Source organism: Mobula birostris, chromosome 8 (assembly GCF_030028105.1).
Source record: "Mobula birostris isolate sMobBir1 chromosome 8, sMobBir1.hap1, whole genome shotgun sequence".
In the NCBI taxonomy this organism is placed as follows: Eukaryota; Metazoa; Chordata; class Chondrichthyes; order Myliobatiformes; family Myliobatidae; genus Mobula; species Mobula birostris.
Genome location: NC_092377.1, coordinates 23441533 through 23468012, shown reverse-complemented (window position 1 = coordinate 23468012; position 26480 = coordinate 23441533). Strand labels below are relative to the sequence as shown.

General features: G+C 39.1%; 1 protein-coding gene across 3 annotated transcripts in view; it reads left to right on the top strand.

Annotated features, from left to right (window-relative positions):
* LOC140201195 (alpha-actinin-2) overlaps positions 1 to 26480 on the top strand; it is a 113155-nt gene that overhangs the window by 30713 nt on the left and 55962 nt on the right. For 2 of the 3 annotated variants that reach the window (XM_072264906.1, XM_072264904.1), the window contains exons 2-7: positions 13547 to 13661; positions 16765 to 16884; positions 18139 to 18225; positions 19165 to 19252; positions 22995 to 23073; positions 26328 to 26409. In XM_072264906.1, coding sequence (XP_072121007.1) covers positions 13547 to 13661; positions 16765 to 16884; positions 18139 to 18225; positions 19165 to 19252; positions 22995 to 23073; positions 26328 to 26409 — 571 coding nt within the window. Of the gene's footprint in view, positions 1 to 13546; positions 13662 to 16764; positions 16885 to 18138; positions 18226 to 19164; positions 19253 to 22994; positions 23074 to 26327; positions 26410 to 26480 lie in introns of those variants that run through there. The other variant, XM_072264905.1, reaches the window with a different exon arrangement.

Sequence of the window (26480 nt, the reverse complement as noted above, 5' to 3'; positions counted from 1 at the left end):
AATAACAAGGTGGATTGTGAGGTCAATGGTCTTGTTTTTCGAACTAGGGAACGAATCCAACGTCTTATAACAGCAGTGTGGAAGCTGACCTTGAACTTAGTTGTATATACCCCCGGGCATTGTTATCTTCAGCCCAGTGGAGAAGGGAGGAGAGAATAGCCCGAGTGGCTGATTATACAGGCTGCTTTAATAAGGCGGTGAGAAATATGGACAGTCTATGGAGGCCAGTTTCCCTGATTGGCTGGGCTGTGTCCATAACTCTCTGCATTTTCTTACAGTCACAGGCAGTGCATTTGCCATACCAAGCTCGAATGCATTTGTATGCCATGCTTTGTAAGGTGTATTGAGCCTGCCAAGGAAGCAAAGGCATTGGTAAGCTTCCTTGGCCCAGTAGCTGAAGTGTTTGGAACAAAACAGGCTATTTGTGATATTCCCTGTGTCACAGATAAGTACAGCACTGAAACAGACCCTTCAGCCCATCTTGTCTATGCTGGATCATGTAAGCTGCCTCGTCCCATTAAACCTGCACCCAGACCACAGCCCTCCGTACCACTGCCATCTATGTTCCTATCCAAACTTTTCTTAGCCCTTGAAATGGAGCTCGCATGCACCACTTGTGCTGGCAACTCATTCCACACTCTCATGATCCTCTGGGTGAAGAAGTTTCCCCTCATGATCCCCTTAAACTTTCTACTTTTCACCCTTCACCCATGACCTCAAGTTCCACCCAACCTCAGTGGAAAAAGCCTGCTTGAATTTACCCTACCTATACCCCTCATAATTCTGTATACCTCTATCAAATCTCCTCTCAACCTTCTACATTCCAAGGAACAAATTCATAATCTATTCAATCTTTCCTTATGACTCAGGTCCTCCAGTCCCGGCAACATCCTTGTAAATTTTCTCTGTACTCTTTCAGACTTATTTACATCTTTCCTATAGGTAGGTAACCAAAATTGCTCTCAATACTCCAAATTTGGTATCACCAACTTCTTTTAAACTTCAACATACCATCTGCTTAAAGCTCTCAAACCTCTTCAACTCAGCTCTGTTGATGTAAACAGGAGGCATGGCCACCCCTGAAGTCAATGACAAGCTCTCATTGTTTTTTGCGAAACAGCCCACTGTGGTAGTATCATCTACAAATGTGTGGATAGAATGAGAGCAGGATCTGGCCCTGCTGTCATGAGTGTGCATTTTGTCGAGTAGGAGGCTGAGGATGCAGCCCTGTGGTGCACCAGTTTTGAGAATAATCATGGCGGAGGCATTGCTGCCTCTTATTGGTTGGGGTTTTCATGAATAAGTTGAGGATCCAGTTGCTGAGGGAGGGTCTAGAGTTTGATGAATTTGCTTGGAATTGTTACATTGAAGGTGATACTGTAATCAACAAAAAATAGTCTAATGCAGGTGACTTTACTGTCTAGTTGACTTGGGCCATAGACCTATTTCTCTCTGACTCCATCTCATCTTTCCAAGACTCCACTTATCTCTGATTAGTTGGGAGAGGAAACAAAGACCTACTGCCACATTGATAATTAGAATTGTACAAAGAATGACAGTGACTGAGGTTTTATATCATTGTTGACTTTAACTGAGCACACCTCATCCTGTAAGGATAGAAGATGTGTAAACAGTTCAACTGTGGATACTTTCTACAAGAATGTTATGGTGCAGCCTGAAATGTGTAGTCATTGAGGATGCCTTCCTCACCAGTGATAGATATGCAGCTATCTTGGCAATATTAATCACCTTATCCAGCCGATTCCCAGTGCCACTATCCTATAATCCACCTATTCAACATGATCTTAAATATTGACATTGCAACCTTAGCCATTCGTAACTGAGGAGAATTCAGAGTTACTTATCTTGGTGAGGAAATATGAGACCCAAGTTTCTGTTTAAAATCTTTGATTACTTTAGTCTTGCATCCTTTATTCTTCACAACTGAGCTTCTGGAGCACAAGGGATTCTTCAGATGCTGTGAGCAACACACTCAAAATACTGGAGGAACTCAGCTGGTCAGCAGCATCAATGGAGATGAATAAACTGTCGATGTTTCGGACTGAGACTCTTCGTCAGGACTGGAAAGGAAGGAGGAAGATGCCAGAATAAAAAGGTGGGTGATGAGGGAAAGGAGTAGAAGCTGGAAGGTGGTAGGGGAATCGAAGTGGTTGAGGGAGGAGCTTCAGGAAGCTGTTTCTATCTACACTGCCTCTTTCTTTCATTGTTCATCTACTCATTTCAAGTATCCACTGGTTGAAGAAGTAATCTGAAATCTAAATTCTTTTATCCAAGTAAGACATTACTGTGACTGCATCTGAGTCAATGGAAGTCGGTGCACCAATTGGAGTAAGTGAACTCCAAATGCAGAAATGTCCAATTTTCAACACTGTTCCTTCTCAGCTCTTGAGCCAGTGTAAATTAAGATGGAGATAATTTCTCTTTGGATCTTCAACTGGGAATTGTCCTTGGAAGTAGGAAGCATACCTGGATGAATGAAAGGAGAAGTAAGAGTTAAAAGGAGCCTTGAGTGAGTGATCTGCAGACACTGGTGAATTGCCATGGGTACCAGATCTGTAGGTTGCATCTTAAACTGGCAATCAGTTCACAGGAAGAGCGTACAGATCTTAAAACAGAGGAAAAAATCCATTTGAGCCAACCAGTACTGAAGTTTACTATTTACACGACCACATACATACATCTCCCACTAGATTTGCCCTCTTTTAGCTTCTCTTTATTCACTAATCCAACTTGTTCTTGGTTGCTGATAGCCCCAAACTAACACAAGAAATGAACCCCACAATACTAGTGGTGCAAAAAATTATTTTGCTGTTATCCGACACTCTGGCATTTGATTGTCTGTATAGCTGACTATATTCTGACTCCTCAACTGGTGCAAACTTCTTCTGTCCACCTTGTTGCTTTATGTCCTATTAAATACCCTCAGAGATGGCATTTATCTATAGTTTACCAAAACATCCACGGAGATCTTTAGCTTCAACATCAAAGATTCTCACCACCCAGGCCATGTTCTTTTCTTGGGGTTGCCATCAGGAAGAAGGTACAGTTGCCTCAGGACTCGCATCACCAGGTTCAAGAACAATTACTACCCCTCAGTCATCAGGCTCTTGAGCAAAAAAGGATAACTACACTCATTTAAGGACTCTTTTATCTTGTTATTTCATGCTTGTTATTTATTATCTGCATTTGCACAGTTTTATAGTTTACATTCTTGATGTTTACAGTTTACAGATCCTGTGTGCAGTTACTATTCTATAGATTTGCTAAGTATGCCTGCAGAAAAAGAATCTCAGGGTTGTATGTGGTGACATGTATGTACTTTGATAAATTTTACTTTGAACTTTCTGAACTTGAGCAGGGGGAGAAAAAGTTCTGTGAAATGGAGCAGCTCTATTGTAGCTCTCTAGGAGGCAGTAAAAATGATAACCTAGAGGTGGGAGTGGGGTGTTGGGGGTGATTAGCAATAGTTGTGACACAGTTTGGATTAAGAAGAGAGGGATTGGAGAGACTACAACAGATGTGGAGTGACAGGTGACCAGGTTAACACTGGAATGAGAAGCAAGTTAATACTGAAAATGTACATTTTAAGATGGTGTACTTGTTAAAAACAACATTTTAAAGAGCAGCATGACCTTTTGCCTTAACAATGCCTCCATGGTCTACTAACTTAATAGTTTTAGTTTTTCATGCTGGTTGAATAGGGGTGGCATGGCAGCGTAGTGGTTAGCCCAGCACTTTGCAGTACCTGTGTACCACAAGTGTAACCCTCTCACCAGGGCTCGTATACCAACTTGGCTCGTTCGCAAACTCTGCTAACAGCCACCCGGCACAACAGTAAGAAAGCTGCCTTTCATAAGCAATATACATCCAGGGTTAGTATGATTTGGGCCATAATGATGGAAGTTTCACCTTTTTCAACTGGATCCAGACAGAGCAATACTTAATGTATCAGGGGTCTCAGCTACTCCAACATCTGTTTCTGAAAGCTCCAGTTTCAACAACGTATAGCAATCATATGGGTTATCATCAGGACTGAGGCCCCAAATTTCTAGGGCACTGAGTAGCATCGATGATAAATGCGTCAATTACCAATTATAAAAGGATCTGTAGAGTAGAGTAACTTGAGAACCCATGTCAAGTATGGCTCTGGCATAAATACCCTCAATCTGTATTGGTACATCCGAGACCACAAGTTCAATTCTCACTTTTGTCTGTAAGGGGTTTGTGTATTCACTCAGTGACTGCGTGGGTTTCCTCTGTGCTCCGCAGTCCAAAGACATACCAGTTGGGAAGCTAATTGGTCAATGTAAATTGTCCTGTGATTAGACTAGAGTTATGTAGGCGGATTACTAGATGGTGCTGTATCTCAATAAATAAAATAAACAAATAAATGTACTCCAAGCTGACAGCATCCTGATGAATCTCGTGTTGTCTTGAAATCTTCAACACCTTCCTTGAGTTTCAGGATGTATATTGTGTACATTTCTCTGACGTTGAATGTACCTATTCACTTACCGACTGAAATGTGGGCCTAGTATATTGCACAGTTTTTTTTTCATTATAATCTCATTAAAATCAGCCTGTTTCAACACACTGTTGAAGTTGTTGACTTGATTGAACAATTGAGATTAGCTTCTCCCAATGGGAGTTTGATTTCTCCAGTTTAGAAGAAACCAGATCATGAAAATTGTGTGCATTGCACTGACTGTAAAAAGGTAAAAGTAAATCACTGCTTCATCAGGAAGAAATATGTTGAGTTTGGAGGGTTAGGAGGAAAGACAAAAGAGTTGTCGCTTTTCCTGAGGTTGGATGGGAAAGTGCCATGAAAAAGAGTTTATGACAATGGAAGAGTTAACCAGCAAGTCCCAGAGCACCTTTTCGTTCCTGACCCAACTATTTCCAGTATTTTACTTTATTTCTTCAGATTTCCAGTATCTTCAGTTTTATTAATTTTCAGCCCTAGAGGTCACAGTGCTTTCAGAATACTGAAATGGGAGGGGAAAGAATTTCTGGAGGTGTCATCTTGTGATAGTAACAGATTTTATGGAAGAATAATGTAGAAGGCGAGAACATGGGGAGTCCTTTCCTTGATCTTGGAGGGAGGAGAGTAGGGGAATGCAGAAGTATGGGAGATGGAGCAGCTGTAATTGAGAACTATAACAGAAGCATTGGTGTAGAAGGTATCTTCATCAGAATGGGTGGGACAAAACTGGAGAAACTGGGGAATGAAATGGAAATCTTGTCAGAAGAAGTGCCAAGATATCAATGGATGTTGGTCAGTATTCTATGGGATGGGCAGAGCTAATACAAATTGTCACTTTCATTTTCAAAGCTTAGGCCCATTTGACTTCTCGTAGTTTTGATTTATAATTGAGTGCATTTAAAAGAAAATGGTTCAGTGTGGTAAGTTAAGCCAGATGGTAAAAGATGGTGATGTTGGAGCCTGGTGAAGCCTTTGTACAAAAGTGAAGGGCCTTCAAGTCATCTGGTTATGGGATGGAAGTGTGGAAGGAATGGATATACAAGGTAAGAACAACAAAGGGGATTAGAAAACCAGAGCTGCCAAATTGTCAGATGTTACAAGGGGTCACAGGTCTAACTGCGAGAAACATTATTTGAAGGAATGTGTTTGGTGGGGCAAGAACAGGCTGAAATAATATCCTCCATAATCTTGGAGGGGGTAATAATGAGCAGTATCTGGTTGGAGACCAAGGGCTGGAGGGAAGATCTCCAGATGAGATGATGTCCATGACTGTCTGGGACATGGTGGTCCATGTTCAGTGGGATATGGTGTTTAGGGTAGTATGAGGAGGTGTAAGAGCTGCTTAGGGTAGTGTGAGGAGGTGTAAGAGAGCTGACATTCAGTCTCAGAGGTATTTTGCCCAGGTCAGCAGGTTTGATAATATTGTGGTTGTCAGTCTGTGAGCAGTGCGCTACGCTGCATTTTAGAGGGAGGAGTGGGAGGTTATAGTTTGTACAGGCAGTGGAAATCTGGAGGTAATCAATGTCATGCTGAAAGTTGGTGGATTTATTTTGTGATATAAGAAGCCAGAGGATATTCAGGTTGATCAGGGATTTGGAAATTGAGAGATGAGTTTACAATCTGAAATAAAGGTTCCTGGCCAAAGAAATAGTGGCAGAAAATGATCTTAGCAACATGCCAGACTGAATTCATTAGGGGAGGAATGCAGGGAGATGAAGCAGAGACTTCTGCCGAGGAATGATTCTTTGGAATCCGAGAGGATACTCAAAGTGCTGGTGAAAGCACAGCAAGGCATAAGGCCTTGGTGGAGGATTTCAAATGCATCACTATATTCATTAACTTTGTCTCGTGTTCCTTTCTATTATGGAGGCACATGATAAAGTAGGCCACAGTCAGCATGGTTTCCTTAAGGAAAAATCTTACCTGGCAAATGTGTAGGAATTCTGAGAAGAAATAGCAAGCAAGATACAATTGGTAAATAATGTGTTCTTGGATTTTCAGAAGACCTTTGACAAAGTGCCACACATGATGCAGAGTAACAAGAGCCCTTGGTATTATAGGAAAGATACTTGCAGTGGCTGATTGCAGGAGACATAGTGGGAGTAAAGGGAGCCTTTCCTGGTTGGCTGCTGGTGACTAGTGGTGTTTCTCAGGGGTCGGTGTTGGAATCACTTCTTTCTTTCTCTTTTTCTTTTCAAACCTTTTTATTGTATATATAGGAAAAATAACATGAGCACATCGAAGTAACAACACTTACAATGCCTCAAAAAAAACCCATCATCTTAAAGATTGAAAACAAAATTTTGTGATAACAAAAAAAACCTACTGAGCAGAAAAGTGAGGAAAAAAAAAAGAGAACCCATTCGGTGTACAACCCCGGAGACATGCGTCATGCAAAAAGCTTCTAGAAATAAACATCAAACCACCAGCAAGAAAAGAAAATATACTAAAAAAATTTACAATTAGACAGTGGAAAAATTATATCAATTAACTCAAATGATAATAACGAGCAAATGAGCCCCATCTTTTCTCAAAATCAAATAAAGGTTCCAAGGTTCGACTTCTAATTTTCTCCAAACTAAGACATAGCATCACTTGAGAGAACCATTGTGACAAAGTGGGAGCTGATGTATCCTTCCACTTCAACAAAATGGCCCTCCTGGCTATCAATGTAACAAATGCAATAACATGTTGGTCAGACACAGAAATACCATGAATATTTTGAGGAACTATTCCAAAAAGCACAGTTAATTTATTAGGTTGTAAATTAATTTTAAGTGCTTTAGAAATTGTTGAGAAAACCGACTTCCAGAACTGTTCCAATATAGAACAAGACCAAAACATATGTGTCAGTGTAGCTATCTCAGTTTTACATCTATCACAATGACTTTCAACATTAGGAAAGATTTTAGAAAGTCTCTCCTTTGTCAAATGATAACGATGTACAATTTTAAATTGAATCAATGAATGGTTAGCACAAATTGAAGAAGAGTTAACCAATTTCAATATCCGCATCCAATCCTCTGTCATAAAAGTCAAATTAAGTTCCTTTTCCCAATCCTGTTTAATCTTAGACAAAGGACGCTTATCCCATTGTAATAGTAAATTATAAATTATTCCAATAGAACCCTTAATCAAAGGATTCATACTCATAATAATATCTAACAGGTCAGCCTCCAATTACTTAAATATTTTTGTAAAAAATGTCTAACTTTAAGGTATTGCAGAAAGTGTGAGTATGAAAGAGAATATTTATCAATTAATTGTTCAAAGGACATCAATCTATCTTCTTTAAATAAATCCAAAAAAGAATTAATACCTTTATTTTTCCAAAGTGGGAAAATTGGATCACTCAAAGAAGGCTTAAAAAAGTAATTCCGGTAAATTAAACTACAAAGTTTAAATTTTTTAAGATTAAAATAATTGCGGAACTGGAGCCAAATTTGTAAAGAATACTTAATCACAGGATATAGGTTTAAATTAACAACTTTACCTAATTGCATAGGTAAAGGAGCCCCCAATAACGACGTTAAATAAAACTGTTTTACAACTTTCAGTTCTAGGTCTGCCCAAATTGGCCGATCACTCTTATCAACCCAGTATAACCAAAAAGACATATATCGCAGATTAACAGCCCAATAGTACATTCTAAAATTAAGCAAAGCAAGACCTCCATCCTTTTTCAATTTTTGTAAATGACATTTACTAATTCTTGGTCTTTTATTATTCCAAATAAAAGATAAAATAATAGAATCAATCCGACCAAAAAACTTGCTAGTCAGAAAAACAGGAATATTCTGAAGTAAATATAAAAATTTCGATAGAATCATCATTTTAGCTATATGAATATGACCAACAAGTGAAAATGTAAGTGGACTCCATCTACTAAATAAATACTTCATAGAGTCTACTAAGGGAATAAAATTAGCTTTATAAAGATCCTTATCTTAGTAATTATAATACCTAAGTATCTAAAAAAGTCTGAAACTTTAAAAGGAGTATTATCATATATAGAAACAGAATCATTTAAAGGAAACAATTCACTTTTACTAAAATTAATTTTATGTCCTGAAAAACCTCTGAATTCATTAAATAATTTTAGCAGGGCAGGAATGGATTCGTCAGGATTAGATATATAAACCAATAAATCATAAGCATAAAGAGAGACCTTATGCATGGTCTCATTCACAAAGATCCCATGGATATTTTTAGCCTCACGAAGAGCAATAGCAAGGGGTTCTAATATTAAATTAAACAACAAAGGACTTAATGGACAGCCTTGCCTTGTCCCCCATGAAAGGTGAAAAAAAGGAGACCTACAATTGTTAATAACAACAGTAGCAATAGGGGCTTTATATATCATTTTAATCCAATTATTAAAATTATCACGAAAGCCAAATTTCTCTAAAACATTGAATAAATATTTCCGTTGGACTCGGTTGAACACTTTTTCAGCATCCAAAGATACAACACATTGTGGAATTTTAGAAGAGGATAAATATATAATGTTAAGTAGTCTCCGAACATTTGAAAAGGAATAACGACCCTTTATAAAGCCTGTTTGATCTTTACAAATAATTTTACCCAAAATATTCTCCAACCGATTGGCCATTATCTTTGACAAAATCTCAGCGTCAACATTCAGTAATGAAATAGGTCTATATGAAGCACAGTCAGTAGGATCTTTATCTTTTTTAAGAATTAAAGAAATAGAGGCCTCATAATAAGTAGAGGGTAAGTCACCTTTCACAAAAGAATCCTTAAACATTTCCAACATATACGGAAAGAGCAACTTTCCAAATTTTTTATAAAATTCTACAGGATAGCCATCAAGTCCTGGGGACTTACCAGATTGCATTGAAAAAATAGCTTTATGAATTTCGGCTTCAGTAATTTGAGCATCGAGAATCTTTTGATCCTCAGCCGAGATTTTAGGAAAAACAATCTCTTGAAAAAAAAGCATTCATTTTAGAGGAATCTAATGGACATTGAGATTTATATAGCTCAGCATAAAAGTCTTGAAAAATCTTATTAATTTCCTCATATTCCTGAGCTAAGGTACCATTTTTCCTACGGATTTTCATGATTTGCCTTTTGGCTGCAACCATTTTTAATTGAGATGCAAGCAGTTTATTATTTTTATCTCCAGACATGTAAAATTGGCTCTTTAACTTAAGCAAATAACCTTCAATGGGATGAGTTAATAACAGGTTATATTGTGATTGAAGTTCCACTCTTTGTTTAAATAAATCAGTATTAGGGGAAATTGCATAAATATTATCTAAATCTTTAATTTGTTTTGAAATTCTATCTAATTCTGCTTTAGTTTGTTTTTTAAGTTTAGCTGAATAAGAAATAATCTGACCACGTAAAAATGCTTTAAATGTATCCCATATAACTAATTTAGACATACCACCTATATCATTAAAAAGAAAAAAATCTTTTATCTGGGTTTCAATGAAAGTGACAAGGTCAGAGTTTTGCAATAATGTCTGAGACATGCGCCAAGGTGGGCGGGCAAGAGTGACATCATCAAATTCAAAAGACAAACTCAGAGGCGCATGATCAGATATAGCAACAACGTCATATTCGCAGGTTTTAACACTAGGCAAGAAGCGGGGATGGATTATAATGTAATCGATTCTCGAATATTTTTTATAAACGTGTGAGAAGAAAGAATATTCTCTGTTGTCGGGATGAAGATACCTCCACAAATCAATCAACCCAAAATCAATCAAAAAGGAATTAATAAATGACACGATCGATTTGGAAGTCGCTGATTGATTGAGGCTCTTATCAATCATAGGATTTAAACAGCAATTAAAATTCCCACCCATTATGAGCATATATTCATTTAAGTCAGGCAGTAAAGCGACACCTTTTTAAAAAAAGAAGGATCATCTAAGTTAGGACCATACAAATTAACCAAAACAACTTTTCTGTTACAGATTGTTCCTTTAACAATTAAAAATCTACCATTAGAATCTGATTCAATATCATCTTGAATAAATATATTAGGTTTAATGAAAATAGACACGCCTTTTGTCTTACTCTGAGAAGTAGAGTAGAATTGCTAACCATTCCACCATCTAAAAAATCTATTTTGATCTCCTGCCCTGATATGTGTCTCTTGAGCAAAAATTATATCAGGTTGGAATTGGTTAATAATTTTAAAAGTCTTCTTTAGTTTAATAGGATGATTCCAACCACGTACATTCCAACTTATTATATTAATCTGTTTGAACAGCATACTATAATTTCATTCTACTTTATACATGCACAAAGCACATACCAATGCAGGATGATCAAAGATGGCGGCGATGAAGAATACAACCAAATAAAAAACACGCATGCTCCAGAACCACCCAATGGGAAAAAACTAACTCTAAACCCACCCACCCACACCCGGAAACCTGAAAAAGGCAAGTGATCTACGATAGAATTCAAAGCTGCTGACTGCTCTGTCTGTGTTTTCTTTCCCTCCCCCCAGTTAGTAAAAAAGTAGAGTGACCTTGTGAAAAAGATAATAAAGTCTCAGGGAAAAAAAGGTATTTACATTCCATCGACCGATAAACAAGAAAGAACCAAAATAACATTATCTCTTAGAGAGAAAAACTAGCGCCATGTTTAAGTTTAATATTAATTCTCTAAAAAAAGCTTTAAATTCAATTATAAAATGTTATAATAGAACAGAAAAACATATAAAAAGCCCTATTAGTAGGAAAAACTACCAATTAGCTACGAAGTATTAAATTAAAGGAACAAATCGCCTTAACTTCTTTCCTCAGTCATAAAATGTCCAGAGATCATTTGAGCAGAGATACTTAAACCATAAATCTTTCCAAAGGAAAACCAATAATATGCAATAAAGAACAACTCCCCGTGTTCTTTAATTAGTCTCTTGATGAAATATACAAGTGACCTTCATAAATCTTCTTTCCAAAATGCGAATAATATACAAATAGCCAAACAGCCTTTCAGATGGATCATTCAACAGCGGTGTTGGTGACAGCGGCAGGCAAAGCCTGAAAAAAATCCAGTGCAGCTTTTGGATCAAAAAAAGTACGAGTAGGAGAATTAGGAGGGAAAATTTTAAGTGTTGCCGGATATCTCAGAGATGGGAAAAGATTCTTATCATATGCTTGTTTCATTACCAGGGCAAATTTTGATCTTTGTTCCATTATCTCTCTTGGATAATCTTCGTAGAAGCAGAGCTCGGATTCCATAAATCTATAAACTCTGTTTTCTTGCCTGTCATATTATTTGATCTTTAATTTTAAAGTGATGAAAGCAAACCAGAACAGACCTTGGTTTACTAGAGTCCTTCAATTTGGAGATAAACACCCTGTGTGCCCTTTCTATAGCAGGCGGCTTTGATAGAATGGTAGGAAATAAAGTGTGGAAAAGCTTACCAAAGTAAGCCGTTAGATCTCCATCTTCAGCTCCTTCCTGCAGCCCAACATTTCTTATATTCCTTCGTCGAGACCTAGTTTCCAGGTCTATAATCTTATTTTGATATCTTTCCAAGCGAGTTGTAGGTTCAGACAGCTTTTGCTTAGTTATCTTCAATTCCTCTTCATGTGAAATAACTTGAGTTTCCAGGTCTTTAAGTTTTTCCAGAAATGACTTCATTTCATTACTATTCTTTTCCAGTTGGTCTTTAATTGATCCATTCTGATCCTGAATTGAATTCAGTGTCCGAACGATATCTTCAGCCCACGATGGCATTTCATCAGATCTTTCCTTTTGCACCTTTCCTTTCCCATTACCTTTATCACTAGGTTCAGGTAAATTCTTCCCACTTCTTGTGACATAGACATATTGATCACCCTCAAGAATCAACAAGTAAAAATTTTAAATTCAAAGCTTAAACTAGGGGGAAAGAAAGAAAACTAAGAGCAGCAGAAAAATACTGCTACTCCATTGGCAGACAGGGGCGGTCCTCGGAATCACTTCTTTATATGTTATATGTCAATGATTTGGATGACAGAATTTATGGCTATGTGGCCAAGTTTCTGGATGAGACAAAGTTAGATGGAGAAGCAGGAAGTAGAAAGGAGATTAGGAGAACAGGCAAAGAACTGGCAGATGGAATACAGTGTTGGGAAGTATATGGTCATGCATTTTGGTAGAAGAAATAAAAGGGTGGTCTATTTTCTAAATCGAGAAAATTTGGGGGTGCAAATGGACTTGTGCAGGATTCCTTAAAGGTTAATTTTCAGGTTGATTCAATGGTGAGGAAGGCAAATGCAATGTTATATTCTAGTCCTCAAGAAGTGAAAGAAAGGATGTCATGTTGAGGCTTTATAAGGCACTGGTGAAGCCTCACTTGGAGTATTGTGAGCAGTTTTGGGCCCTTTATCGAAGAAAGCACTACCATTGGAGAGGATTCAAAGGAGGTTCACAGAAATGATTCCAGGATTGAATGCCTTGTCATATGAAGTATTTGATGGCTCTGGCCCTGTGTTCACTGGAATTCAGAAGAATGGGGGTGACCTAATTGAAACCTATCGAATTGTGAAAGGCCTCATTAGGGTGGATGTAGAGAGGATGTTTCCTATGATGGGGGAGTCTAAGACCAGAGGACGCAGCCTCAGAATAGAAGGGTGACCTTTCAGTATGGAGAAGAGGAAGGATTTCTGTAGCCAAAGAGTGGTGAATCTGGAATTTGTTGTCACAGGCGTCTATGGAGGCCAAGTCATTGGGTATATTTAATGCAGAGGTTGATAGATTCTTGATTACTCAGTGCATGAAGGGATATGGGCAGAAAGCAGGAGATTAGGGCTGAGAGGGAAAATGGAGCAGTCATGATAAGATAGCGGACCAGACTCGATGGGCCGGATGGCCTAATTCTGCTCCTATATCTATGGTCTAATGGTCGTCCTATTTTTAAAAAAAAAAGCTGGACATCATCAATAAAACAGGAAATTAATCCTAATGCTTGAACTTTCCTTTCAGAAATTCAGTCTTGAAAACCAGTTACTCTATGGTTCTTCAAAACAACGCAGTCATCATGTAAAAAGATTTTTAATTTTGTTTCAGACTTTCACTGCTTGGTGCAATTCACATTTGCGGAAAGCTGGCACTCAGATCGAAAATATTGAAGAAGACTTCAGGAATGGCCTTAAACTGATGTTGCTTTTGGAAGTTATTTCTGGTAAGTTGAGTCAAGTTTTCACCTCTTGATCTTGGTGATTTGCTTCATTTCTCTTAAGGAAAAATTTTAAAGTGAACTTTCACTTTGCATCCCTAACCCCACCAGCTTCTCTTTGGTGTGATGCAGCACAAAATACTGTATATCAGAATCACGTTTAATATGTCATGAAATTTGTTAAATTTGCGGCAGTAGTACAATATAACACATGACAAATATAGAAATTGGATGACAGAGGGGAAGGAGCTGTTCCTGAATTGCTGAGTGTGTGCTTTCAGGCTTCTGTACCTCCTAGATGGTAACAATGAGAAGAGGCATGTTCCAGGTGATGGGGGTCCTTAATGATGGACACGGCCTTGTTAAGGCATCAGTCCTTGAAGATCTCCTGGATACTATGGAGACTAGTGCCCATGATGGAGCTGACTAATTTTACAACTCTCCATAGCTTCTTTCAGTCCTGTGCAGTAGCCCCTGCTCCTCCATACCAGACAGTGATACAGCCTGTCAGGATGCTCTCCAAGGTACATTTTTGAGTGTTTTAGGTGACATATCAAATCTCCTCAAACTCCTAATGAAATATAGCCGCTGTCTTGCCTTCGTTATGGTGCATTGATATGTTGGGATAGGTTAGGTCCTCAGAGATATTAACACCCAATAACTAAACATTGCTCACTCTCTCCACCTCTGATGAGGATTGGTGTGTGTTCCCTCATCTTAACCTTTCTGAAGTCCACTATCAGCTCTTTGGTCTTACTGATGTTGAGTGCAAGGTTTTTGGTGTGATACCACAGGAATGAGAAAGATTTTCTCCTTTGGACTCAGCTGAGTTACCTCTTGTAATAATGATCAGGGAGGCGCAGAGAGAATCTGTATTTACTGACAAGTATGTTTATTATCTCAACGGAAAAACACGTAAACTTACCGAACCGAATAGCTATGTGAACACCTACTAAGTTTTCCTGACCTCTCATGAACAGGCAAAGAATTGAAAATGTAATACCAGTTAAAAGGGGCTTTCTGCTGCTGGCCACATGTTCCTCGCAGTCCTGTTTCAAATCTCTACGTGTCCGTTGGGTCCTCCTCATCCGCGATGGTTGTGCTCTGTTTGCTCACAAGTCATTGCTGTGTTTTATGTGAAAACCTCTGCTTTTATACTCATGTCTTACCAATTCAAATATTGCATTCCAGTGTCATTGGCTGTAGGTCATGTGTCTGATCTTTCATCAGCTCTGATCCAGGCCAGTTTCCATTTATTGCCTTCTTTCCAACAAGTGACAATCAGTAATTTATGGCCTTTTGTTCTCCATCAGCAACCAGCTTGAACCACGCAGGACAAATACAGGCCCCTACAGTGACAAACCTGCATGTTACATCCAACCAAAGAACACCTCACTAATAATTTCTTATCTGGAAATTATCTCTAGTTTGGCAGATCATTTGGAGCATTATTGTGACCACTTTAAAACATTGATCAAGCCAAGCAACTTCATCTCATAAAATGGAGAACACAGAGAGTCTCTTCATAAAATGGCAGCCTCCATCTCCTCCCTCAGGGCAAAAACAAAGGCACTTGGTCTGTCTGCTTCCACTGTCCTTGATTCATTTAGATTTGCTGATTTAGTAGACTGTAGTTCTGTCTGGCCAACAATCGGCAGGGGAACAGTTGGTTAAACCTCCAGTTCTTCATCCCTATACATTTTCTCTGAATTTCTGAAGAAGATAAAGTGCAGCTTAAATTTGATACTTCAGCCATTTAAGCAGTCTGCATTCACTCTGAATTCATAGCAGGTACTTGTTTGAAGACCAAAAAGCTGCATTGCCTCATGAAACAAACACAGCAAAATTTATGGGCTATGAGGAAAGGAGAGAAGAATGTTCACTCTCCTCTATATTTTTAAAGTATTCTTTAAGCAATGGAATTTGAGACAGGAAAGGAAAGAAGGTTTTTGTTGAAGCACTCTGTGTTGAGGATGTAGCAGAACTGTGCATCCAAGATGGGTTTCAAATGGAGATGGGTCATTCTACTTGGAGAAAGATCGTTCAATGTGATCATGCAATTGTGTTTCTATGTAAATTCATTGTCATACACACACACACTTTATCTCATACCTACCATTAAACTGGTTGACACCAATAATGGTTCCTCCTGTGTAGTTTGTTATTTTCTGTTTCAGATTTGGTTTGTGGCCCAAGATTTAATGTTTTAATGTTTCCTATTTAAGGTGTCTGAAAGTCTTCCATATTTTATTGATACCTCAACGGACTCTGGTTTTACCTGTGCTTACAGAAGGCTAAGTATATTAGAAACATAGAAAACCTACAGCACAATAAAGGCCCTTCAGCCCACAATGCTGTGTCAAACACGTACTTATTTTAATAGCTCTCTATTTATTTAAGCTCCATGTACCTATCCAGGAGCCTCTTAATATTTTTGAGATACTTCATCATATTTAATGCTACTTTCTATCATTCATTCTGTTTGCAGATCTAGATTGGCAGTTTGTGTTTTTTTTCATTTATTCAGTCCTCTAATTAGTTGATAATCACATTACTTTAAAACTGTGTCATTTCTGAGCCTGAACAGCCAAGAAGTGAGCAAGACACAAATTTTGTTGTCCTTCCGTTTTAAGGAATGGCCTGAAGAAAATGAGAAGGCCTCGGCACTTAAACAGAGAAAACAGAAGGGTTCATACACCTTTCAAATCTTTTCGCATCACCCGGAATCCCCACCACCCAGGTCATCCTCTCTTCTTCTGCTGCCATCAGGTAGAAGGTACAAGTGCCTCAGTACTTGCACCACAGGGTTCAAGAACAGTTAATACCCCTCAACCATCAGGCTCTTGAACAAAAGAGGATAACTTCACTTGCCCCATCATTGAAATGTTCCCACAACCAATGGACTCACTTTATTGCTATTTATTTATATTTACAGTTGCACAGTTTATCTGCTGCGCTCTGGTTGAATGTCCTAGTTGGGTGGTCTTTCATTGATCCTGTTATAGTTACTATTCTAAGATTTGTTGAGTATGCACACAAGAAATGGTGACATATACTTTAATATTAGTATTTACTTTGAACTTTGAGTTCTATTTCTTTATTTCAACAGGTGAGCGCCTCTCAAAGCCAGACCAGGGCAAGATGCGGTTCCATAAAATCGCGAATGTTAACAAAGCTCTGGACTACATAGCCAGCAAAGGAGTAAAACTTGTATCAATTGGTGCTGAAGGTAATTTGATTGGAAGGTTTAGCTGCTGTAAGATCATTCCTGAGAATGAGTGCCCAATAACAGGAATACTCAAGAGACTGCCAGAAAAAGTAATCCAAGAAATTTTCAGCCTCTACTCATACCCCCTCAAATTACAATACTCTGGTTTGCGTTCAGCTCGTTTGAGACTTCTTCCGATCTTTGGGATTAAATCCAGTTCCAATTTATTGGCTGAACTGTGGGAGCTAGCCCGTTCCCTGCCCTTACTGACAGCAAGTTGCAGGCAGTTCCGTTCCCCATATCACACCAACGGGATCTGAATTACATCCGAATCCCAATTTTGTTTGAGCCTGTAGTTACTGGTACCTGTATGCAGAGCAATTGTTCTTCATGCCCAATTGAGAGCAGTAGTAATTGTATGGCTTTCGCACTTTCTGCTCCCACAATACTACTCACTCATTTGTACAGATGCAATATGATTTTCGTGTTGTCTTGTTTTGAATCTGCAGCAGGAGCACATTCTCATTTCACATTTCATGGCTGGGGTGTTGTCTAATAGACAAGACTTGTGAGATTCACCTTGATTGTTGTTGGAGCTCCAGTATCTGAATCAAGTGAAACATTTATGGATTAAGAATTTTGATGAAAGTTCCTCAAGAGGAAAACAACCTTGTCATTGGGTTTGGAGGCCCGCATGCCTCAATATCCTGGTCAGCTATGTTGGCTGGAGCAGGGCTTTATGCTTTGGCTCTTGGTAGAATCACCCATGCCAAACAGGTTAAAGAGTGGAGTCCAGAGTAAGAGTGGTCCAATGGTCTACCAGGTTCAGTGGGAGGGGAGGGGGGGTTCAACTCAGGGCTAATAACCCTGATGGGTAAAAACAAAATTGTTAAGGAAACAGCAATGTTTCAACATCTGAGTGCGACAGTATTCCTGAGTCTCAACCCGGGACTTGGATGATGGACAGTAGTGAAAACCAAGAGGAAACTGCTGACATGAAGAAGTAAGCCCTGAACACTGCCAGAGATGGAGGATCTTAATTTGCTGCCCTGAACCCCAGCAGTGTAAGGGATAGTAAGTAACTGTGATGAAGGTGCAATTACCCGGATCATAATCTCTGTTTTTCTTTGCACAGATGCTTTCGAATAGTGTCTCCAGCACATTTTGTTTTATCTCATTTATTAAAGCTTTACTCTGATATTAAGGTCTTTATGCTGAATGATGTGAATTTATATAAGGATTGTCAATTCTACTAACAGGCTGGTTCTATTTTAGAAATAGTAGATGGGAATGTGAAGATGACTCTGGGAATGATTTGGACGATCATCCTTCGTTTTGCTATTCAGGATATTTCTGTAGAGGGTGAGTGAAAAGACTGTCTGTCAAATACACCATGTTCCATGTCTCTGTGCTGTATCACTATGAATTCCAGCGATCTGGGTGATAATGCGGTTAACTGTGTCAGTAAATTTGCAGATGTCACCAAGATTGAGGGTGTAGTGGACAGTGAGGAAGAATATCAGAGCTTGCAGAGGGATCTGGATCAGCTAGAAAAATGGGTTGAAAAATGATGGAATTTAATGCAGACAAGTGCAAGGTGTTGTACTTTTGGAGGACCATCTAGGGTAGGTCCTTCACATTGAATGGTAGGGCACTGAGGAGTGCTGTAGAACAGAGGGATTTGGGAATACTTCATTGAAAGTGGGGTCACAGGTAGATAGGGTTATAAAGAAAGCTTTGGGAACATTGGCCTTCACAAATCTACGTATTGAGTTCAGGAGTTGGGATGTGTTGAAGTTGTATAGGATATTGGTGAGGCTTACTTTGGAGAATTGTGAACTTTTGGTCACCAACTTCAAGGAAAGATGTAAGTAAGTCTGAAAGAGTACAGAGAAAGTTTTAAAGGATGTTGCTGGGATTGGAGGACCTAAGTTATAAGGAAAGATTGAATAGCTTAGAACTTTATTCTTTAGAACATAGAAGATTGAGGGGAGATTTGCTGGAGGTATCCAAAATTATGAGGGGCTATAGATTGGGTAAATGCAAGCATGTTTTTTTTCTCCTGAGATCATGGGTTAAAGGTGAAATGTTTAAGGAGAACGAGGGGAAACTTCTTCACTCAGAGGGTGGTGAGAGTGTGGAGCGAGCTGCCACCACTTTTGATCTCGTTATATGTGTTCCTGATGGGGGGAGGGCTCTGCCCATCTTCATGTAATTCCCCACCTTTTTATGCCATTTGGTGTCTGTCTGATTGATGGAACTTGTCCTGGTGTCCCCCTAAAAACTCACTTTTCTCCATAGAAACATCTGCTAAGGAGGGCCTACTCCTCTGGTGCCAGAGAAAGACTGCTCCATATAGGAACGTAAATGTGCAGAACTTCCACACAAGGTAAGTCAAGGTCAATATAGAATGCCAATTGCAAGTTATAATTACCGTGCTGGAAGCATGCACACAAAATTGTACATTCTCAGCATGTAATGTTCTGTCTGTGATTGGATACAGAGGCAGTGAAGTTTTCAAATATATTCCCATGTGTACACTCTGATTGCAGAAGTGATTAAATCATTTCCATGTGATTTTATTTTTCGTGTATAAACAAAATGCCTGTTCAGTGCTACTTTGGACTCATCTCAGGGGAATCTGGACCAGACTGTACTAGGAGTCACCACTGTTGGGACTGATCCTCCCAGTGCAGCCTTTGATTGGGACTTCCAGTATTACGTCTTTTACTAACCTGTTCATTCTTCAGGCCCTTCACCTCCTTGCTGCTGTCCCAGCTCTGAGTCTTAAGCCACAATCTCATGACTGACAACTCAGTGAACACTGTCCTCAAACAATTTTTGACTGTCTGTCGGTGTTAGCTTGCTGTCTCCCAATCCCTTCAATTGTTGAAACTCAGATTCATCACTTTGCCTCAGACTCCGAATCAGGTTTATTATCACCGGCATGTTTTGCAAAATTTGTAAACTTAGCACCAATTCGTTGTTAACACCGATTCATTACAATGTTCTGCTACTGCCGATTTCTCCACAAACCTATAAAGAAGCTTCTGTGAGTCAAAGATGACCTGAGACTCAGGACGACTGGTGTTTACAGGATTCCCTGTGAACGTAGAGCAGCGTATATCAGCACAGTGGAAAACCGCATCAAGGAGCACAGGAGGTGTATCTGTTTGGTTTATGCTGAGAAATTGGCAGTAGCAGAACATTAAAATAACAATGGCCACGGGATTGACTTTGGCACAAGACTACTGCACCATGCTAATGGCTTTTGGAACTGTTTGGTGAAGGAAGTCATTGAGATAAAACTAGAAGAAAATTTTTTTTAACAAAAACGAAGGTCTCGCTCTAAGAAAGAACTGAAATTCAATTGTAAACACGGTAGGAAAGTAGAAACTTGATTGGATGAAGACTAACCAATCAGGAAGGATGGACGATGGGGGTACAAATACCACCAAACTAGACATGCCCACGTATCATCCCTGATGAAGTTGGCAGAGCTTGACATCGAAACAGCGGTTAAAATCAGTACCTGTACCCAGCTGGAAGCCCAAAAGGCTAAGGTACCGGTGACCCCTGTTTCCATCCAGGGGGTCAGTGTGGACATGGTGGAGGATTACAAATACCTGGGGATACGAATTGACAATAAACTGGACTGGTCAAAGAACACTGAGGCTGTCCACAAGAAGGGTCAGAGCCGTCTCGATTTCCTGAGGAGACTGAGGTCCTTTAACATCTGCCGGACGATGCTGAGGATGTTCTACGAGTCTGTGGTGGCCAGTGCGATCATGTTTGCTGTTGTATGCTGAGGCAGCAGGCTGAAGGTAGCAGACACCAACAGAATCAACAAACTCATTCGTAAGGCCAGTAATGTTGTGGGGATGGAACTGGACTCTCTGACGGTGGTGTCTGAAAAGAGGATGCTGTCTAAGTTGCATGCCATCTTGGTCAATGTCTCCCATCCACTACATAATGTACTGGGTAGGCACAGGAGTGCATTCAGCCAGAGACTCATTCCACCGAGATGCAGCACAGAGCGTCATAGGAAGTCATTCCTGCCTGTGGCCATCAAACTGTACAACTCCTCCCTTGGAGGGTCAGACACCCTGAGCCAATAGGCTGCTCCTGGAATTTCATAATTTACTGGCATAATTTACATATTACTATTTAACTATTTATGGTTCTATTACTATTTATTATTTATGGTGCAACTGTAACTAAAACTAATTTCCCCCGGGAGTAATAAAGTATGACTATGACAAAAGGAGTTTATTCATCATATACGCTGGGAAAGCACGAGATCCTTTTTCATTCCTCTGTGAGTCTCCAAAAAAAAAATGTACTTGGTCTGTCTGTCCTTGGATTGATAGGATTTAAGGAAATACTACACATAGAGAATCAAGTCTAATGCAAGTTCTAGAAATGCATAATAACACTTTTTATATCTTGGAATTTACAGGGCATGCGTCCATGGTTGAGTCCCTGTCTGTTATTCCATAAAATAGCTTTGCTTTGAACCTGCTGCACAGTACAATCCCAGTATCAGGTGTCAAAGTGCAAAATTAGAGAACGCTTAGTACAACCGTGCTGAGGTTTGGTGTAACCTAACCCTGGGTTCTGCACATCATGTCCACTTAGAGGCAATACAGTGGTTTGATTTCTGGAATGAAGGGCTAGTGCATTCCCCTGGTTCTGGATTCTCTCACCAGGGGAAGCATCCCAAGCATTCAGAGGACATCTTCCTTGCTGAAACCCATCAATGTTACTGAACAAAATCACCTCTTGTTCTTTTAAGCCACGGACAGCATAAGATCTGTTTACTGAACATATACTCAAATGGGCCTGCTTTGTCTGGGGTGTAAAAGTAGAAGAGGTGATATTGTACTTTTCAATGTAACTCTGAGGTGTTGGAGGAGTGGTTTGACAAGGTAGGTGCTCTGTTAATCTGCTTCCTCAGTTGAGGTAAGTTGGAATAAGGGGCATGTTCTCGGGATAAATGATCATCCAATCCACTCATAACTGAGCTGAAGGAGGAGCTTTTTCTTCTGGGCTGGAATTCTCTACCCATGGAACTGCATTGCTGAATATAAAATATATTTGGATTGTAGACTGCTGGAGAATCGGGCAATGGGGGAGTGTGGGAGGGAACGGACCAGAAAGTGAAGTCGAGGTCAAAATCAGATCAGCTATGATCCTAGTGCACAGTTGTGCAGGTTGTGCATGATGGACAATCTATTCCCCTTGACCCTTTGTAGCTTTTTCCTTCTCATTTCACCGATTTGTAATTGGGTGGTAATATTTACAACTTTTCAACTGTTAGGTTGAATATAATTGTGCAAATGATAGAATATGTTAAACCAATGTTTTTCAAAGCTACTTTATTACTATTTTCCTGGGCTCCCGTATGTTTCCCCCACGCACTTGGGAAGTTCCTTTAACTATGGGTTTTCTTAGTGAAACAGTTAAGAACCAATGAAAGCACAGCTGTATGAACCCGTGACCTGTTGGTGTTTTGTGTGTAAGGGGAGGTTGGGGGTTTGCTGCTGCTGTCATCATTCCTCTCTGTGAGTAAGGGGGATTGTTATGTGTAGGGGCTCGTTGATTGTTATTGTGGCTGTCTTTTGCTGTGGGGGGGATTTTGGGGTCTGCGAGTTTTATTTCTTTTTTGTGCTGGGGGGAAGTTGATGACTTTTCTTTCAACACCCATGGTCCTTCTATGTACAATGAAAAAGACAAATATCAGAGATGTATTGTACATGCTTACTTTCACAATAAAATGAAACTTTGAACCTCCCTAAATGAATATTCAACATTTCAACAAATGCATGGAACGCTCTTGGTATTTATTGACCTTCCAGTTCAGCTGTTAACTGTCTTGCATTTTCTTTCCTAAAAGTGTGCATTGGAAATTACTTCCTGCTTAATGAACATGTTATAGCTGAATGTTATTATTTTAAAGCTGTTTATTCACATAAATTTGTTCCTTCTGACACACAGTAATAGGAAATCTGTATTGGAATGGATTTAAAGATTTTTAAACAAGTTAGAGGATGCTGGTATTGATCCTCTATTTATTTGAAACTTGATGTTGTAATTTATACTTAAACTCTTGTTTGGTCTCATTTGTAAAGCTGGAAAGATGGCCTTGCTCTCTGTGCACTCATCCACAGACACCGACCTGACCTTATTGACTACTCCAAGCTACAAAAGGTCATCTGTCTGTCTGTCAGCATGCTGATGTGCAGTATGTGCTGCTTGCTCTTTATGCATGTCCCGTTGGAAGAGATTGTTTGCATTGGCCAAGCTGGACAACTGTGAATGCTAAGTGAGAATACTACATAGCCAGCTAAACTTGATTTCCAAAAGTCCTTGGAAATGTGCCATGAATGCTTGTGTATTTTGCTTGTTTATAAATTGTGTTCATCTGCTATGTACTGTATACTTTATTCATCTCTTCTTTCATAAATCCATTGGCAGTGGTGATATCACGGCCTCCACGCAGTAACAAGCACCAAACTCCAATATTAAGCTTTATTCCTCTCGCTGTGTCCGTGTGTCAGTATTGATCTGTTCTTAATGCTGCAGGTTGCAGTTAATGTTGTTTGTAACTTGTTGGAAAACTGCATCAGATAGTCACAGAAATTCATGGGTCTTTCACAAGTAAAATGGAGAGTTACTTTCAAATAGAAATAAAAATTAATACAAAGTACTAACTATTAGAAATGCACCTGTGGATGTTATGGATTTGGGGAAGTATTAGTTTTAACGAAAACTTACAACCAAAGACTTTTCTCCCTAAGACTATTTTCTGCAGGGCTCTTTCCATCTGAGGTTTTGTTTTCCACTGGTTGGCAATAGGGTATACCATATGTGCTGTGTAGCTTGTTTAAATTTAGCATTTAAAGATCCTTAATTTGTTTTCTCAGGAGAAGGCAATGGCAAACCATTTCTATAGGATTTGTCAAGAACAGTCACGGTCGTAGACCTTGATTGCCCACATCATGTAACATGGTACATGATGATGATGATAAATATGTTTTTAATGTTTGTTGAAAGCTTGGCCTTGCACTTAAGAATTTTCCAAATGACATTAGTCATGGAGAAGAAGCAGAAAGTTGAGATATTTGCATTGGTCATTGTTATGTGCATTTCCCATTACTGTCCACCAGGAGAACTTAAAGGATGATCTGAAAACCAAACATTGTCAAGGGTTGTATACAGATCTACACATCTGAAATAAAACTGCTTGCTTGTGGAGTGGTTAGAGAATTTTGTCCTGCTTTTAATGCTTTTACCATTCTCTAGTGAAAGAGTTTAGAACCTTTCTTCTGCTAATTTCTCTAGTTTGGTGGGCAATAGGGTATTGTTTAGCCCCGTCGACCTGACTGGGGCATTGGCCACAAACAGTGGCTCACCAGGGTCCTCCTGTCCTGGGCCATGGAGAGCTACATGAGAGAATGGTAGCCTACCCTGGGATCTGGCTTTTTAACCTCAAAGACTTCATAGTAAAGTGATGCCTCGGTAACGTAGCGGTTAGAGTAATGCTATTGTAGCTTGGGGCGTCAGACTTCAGAGTTCAATTCTGGTGTCCTCTGTAAGAAAGTGTGCACGTGGGTTTCCTCCAGGTACTCTTGTTTCCTCCCACAGTCTAAAGACATACCAGTTAGTGAGTTAATTAGTCATTGTAAATTGTCCTGTGATTAGTCTGGGGTTAAATTGGTGGGTTGCTGGATGGCACAGCCCAGCCAGTTCTGAGTTTTATCTCTAAATAAAACAAAAAGTAAATAAATTGCTTTCAGTGAGGATCAATTGCCTTTGGCCTTGAGTAAAGTTTCTTGAGTCAGTGTCTCAAGTTTGAGGATGAGCAGTTGTTGCAAAAAATAGCAGAAGGCTTCATTAATGAAAATAATGCTCACTCCAGCGAGTGATGGGACCTGTGCCCAATTGGCCTCCGGCTAAATGAATAGCTTCCAATTGTATTTTGGGTCTATAGTGATGACGGATGATACTCCTGTGCTGTTGATGATGTTGCCAAATGAAGGCCAATGAAATCACTGCCTTTGTGCTTAAGTTAATTACTGTGCTGCATTACTGTCCATAGTTAAATTGACAAACCAGTAAAATTAGAATTAAGAAATAAACATTCAACTACCTTTTCTCTTTGCCTTTTTCTAATGCTGTCTTGTTTATCAATTGCTTGCCTTAAAGAGTTTTGTTTCTTATGATATCAATTTCCTTGCTGCTATCCTCTTTATTCTCTCACTGCATGCTTGCTCATCTGTCCTGTTGCCCCATTGTGACTACGTTGATTTGCATACGTGCATGTAGTTGGAAGAACAGGTGAACATGTAATGCCTTTACTTGCATACCAAGGACTGATCTTATTATATGTGACAAGCTGTGTGTGGTACTTAACATGCATCTGCCTTTGAATATCGCAAAATATGCTTTAATATTAATGCATGTTATAAAAGCGAATTAAGAAAAATCTGGGTTGGTATTGATACTGTGCGGTAATATAGATTGGGTGTTTGTCAAGTAACTTAGTTCACATCTCTGGTATTAAATATTAAAATCAATAGAAGGAATAATGTAAAGTTTGCTGTCTCCTATTTTTCAGTATTCTGCAAAGACAAAATCTATGACATTAAGTGTTTTGTTTTGCACTTGAGTATTAGTTGCTGCACACTGCCATTGTGTCCACAGGGTTTAGAAGCCATGCAAGTCTAAATATCAGTTTCAGAAATGCTAAACCAAGGCAGATTCATTGTTCTACTGGTGAATACATTAGATATTACAAATATCTGGACTTTTCCCAGGAGCAGAACTTGGTTTACTGTTCCATCATAAATACTTAAGAATCCTTAAAGCTATCAACATTCTTAAAAATATAGTGTCTGTTCCAAACTTGCACTTAACTAATGTGCTCACTCTTTCCTCTGCTACTTTATTTTTTGACCTTATTAAAATTTTTGGCCCTGTCTGAGGAGCCAACGAGATGTCTTATAAAAATACTATGGTATAGGTAAACGAAGTCTACTCATTTTCCATTATATTTCAGTTCTGCATTTGGTTTCAGGTACATATCTCTGCATTTGAAGCTGGCCATTCAGAAGCAAATTTGTTAGAGAAAGAATGTAACCGTTACCATTATGTGAAATAATGCTACATTAATTTCCATTGAAATCCTTTAATTATATATACAAGATAAAACATTTCCATTTATAACCTGACTTTTAAATGATATTGATATCTTGGTCCCTTATGATGTTTGTAACTATCAATCTAAAGGCATCATACCCAGGTTAAGATAGATGACTCAGTTTTTAAAGTCAATTGATGACTATTGACTACACATAACATTTGGCTATATACACTGTCTTGGAAGATGGATGTATTGCAGTTTTCTGACAGGGTTTGTATTTCAGAGTAACAATCACTGAGTAACTCTCTCCTGTATATAGGACGATGCCCTTTACAACTTGAACCTTGCCTTTGAGATTGCAGAAAAAGAACTGGATATTCCAAAAATGCTGGATCCAGAAGGTAATGAGTTCTCCTGTTCAGGGGTTCTCCCTTTTCTCTTGTAACCACTATCTGGAATGCAAATATCACCA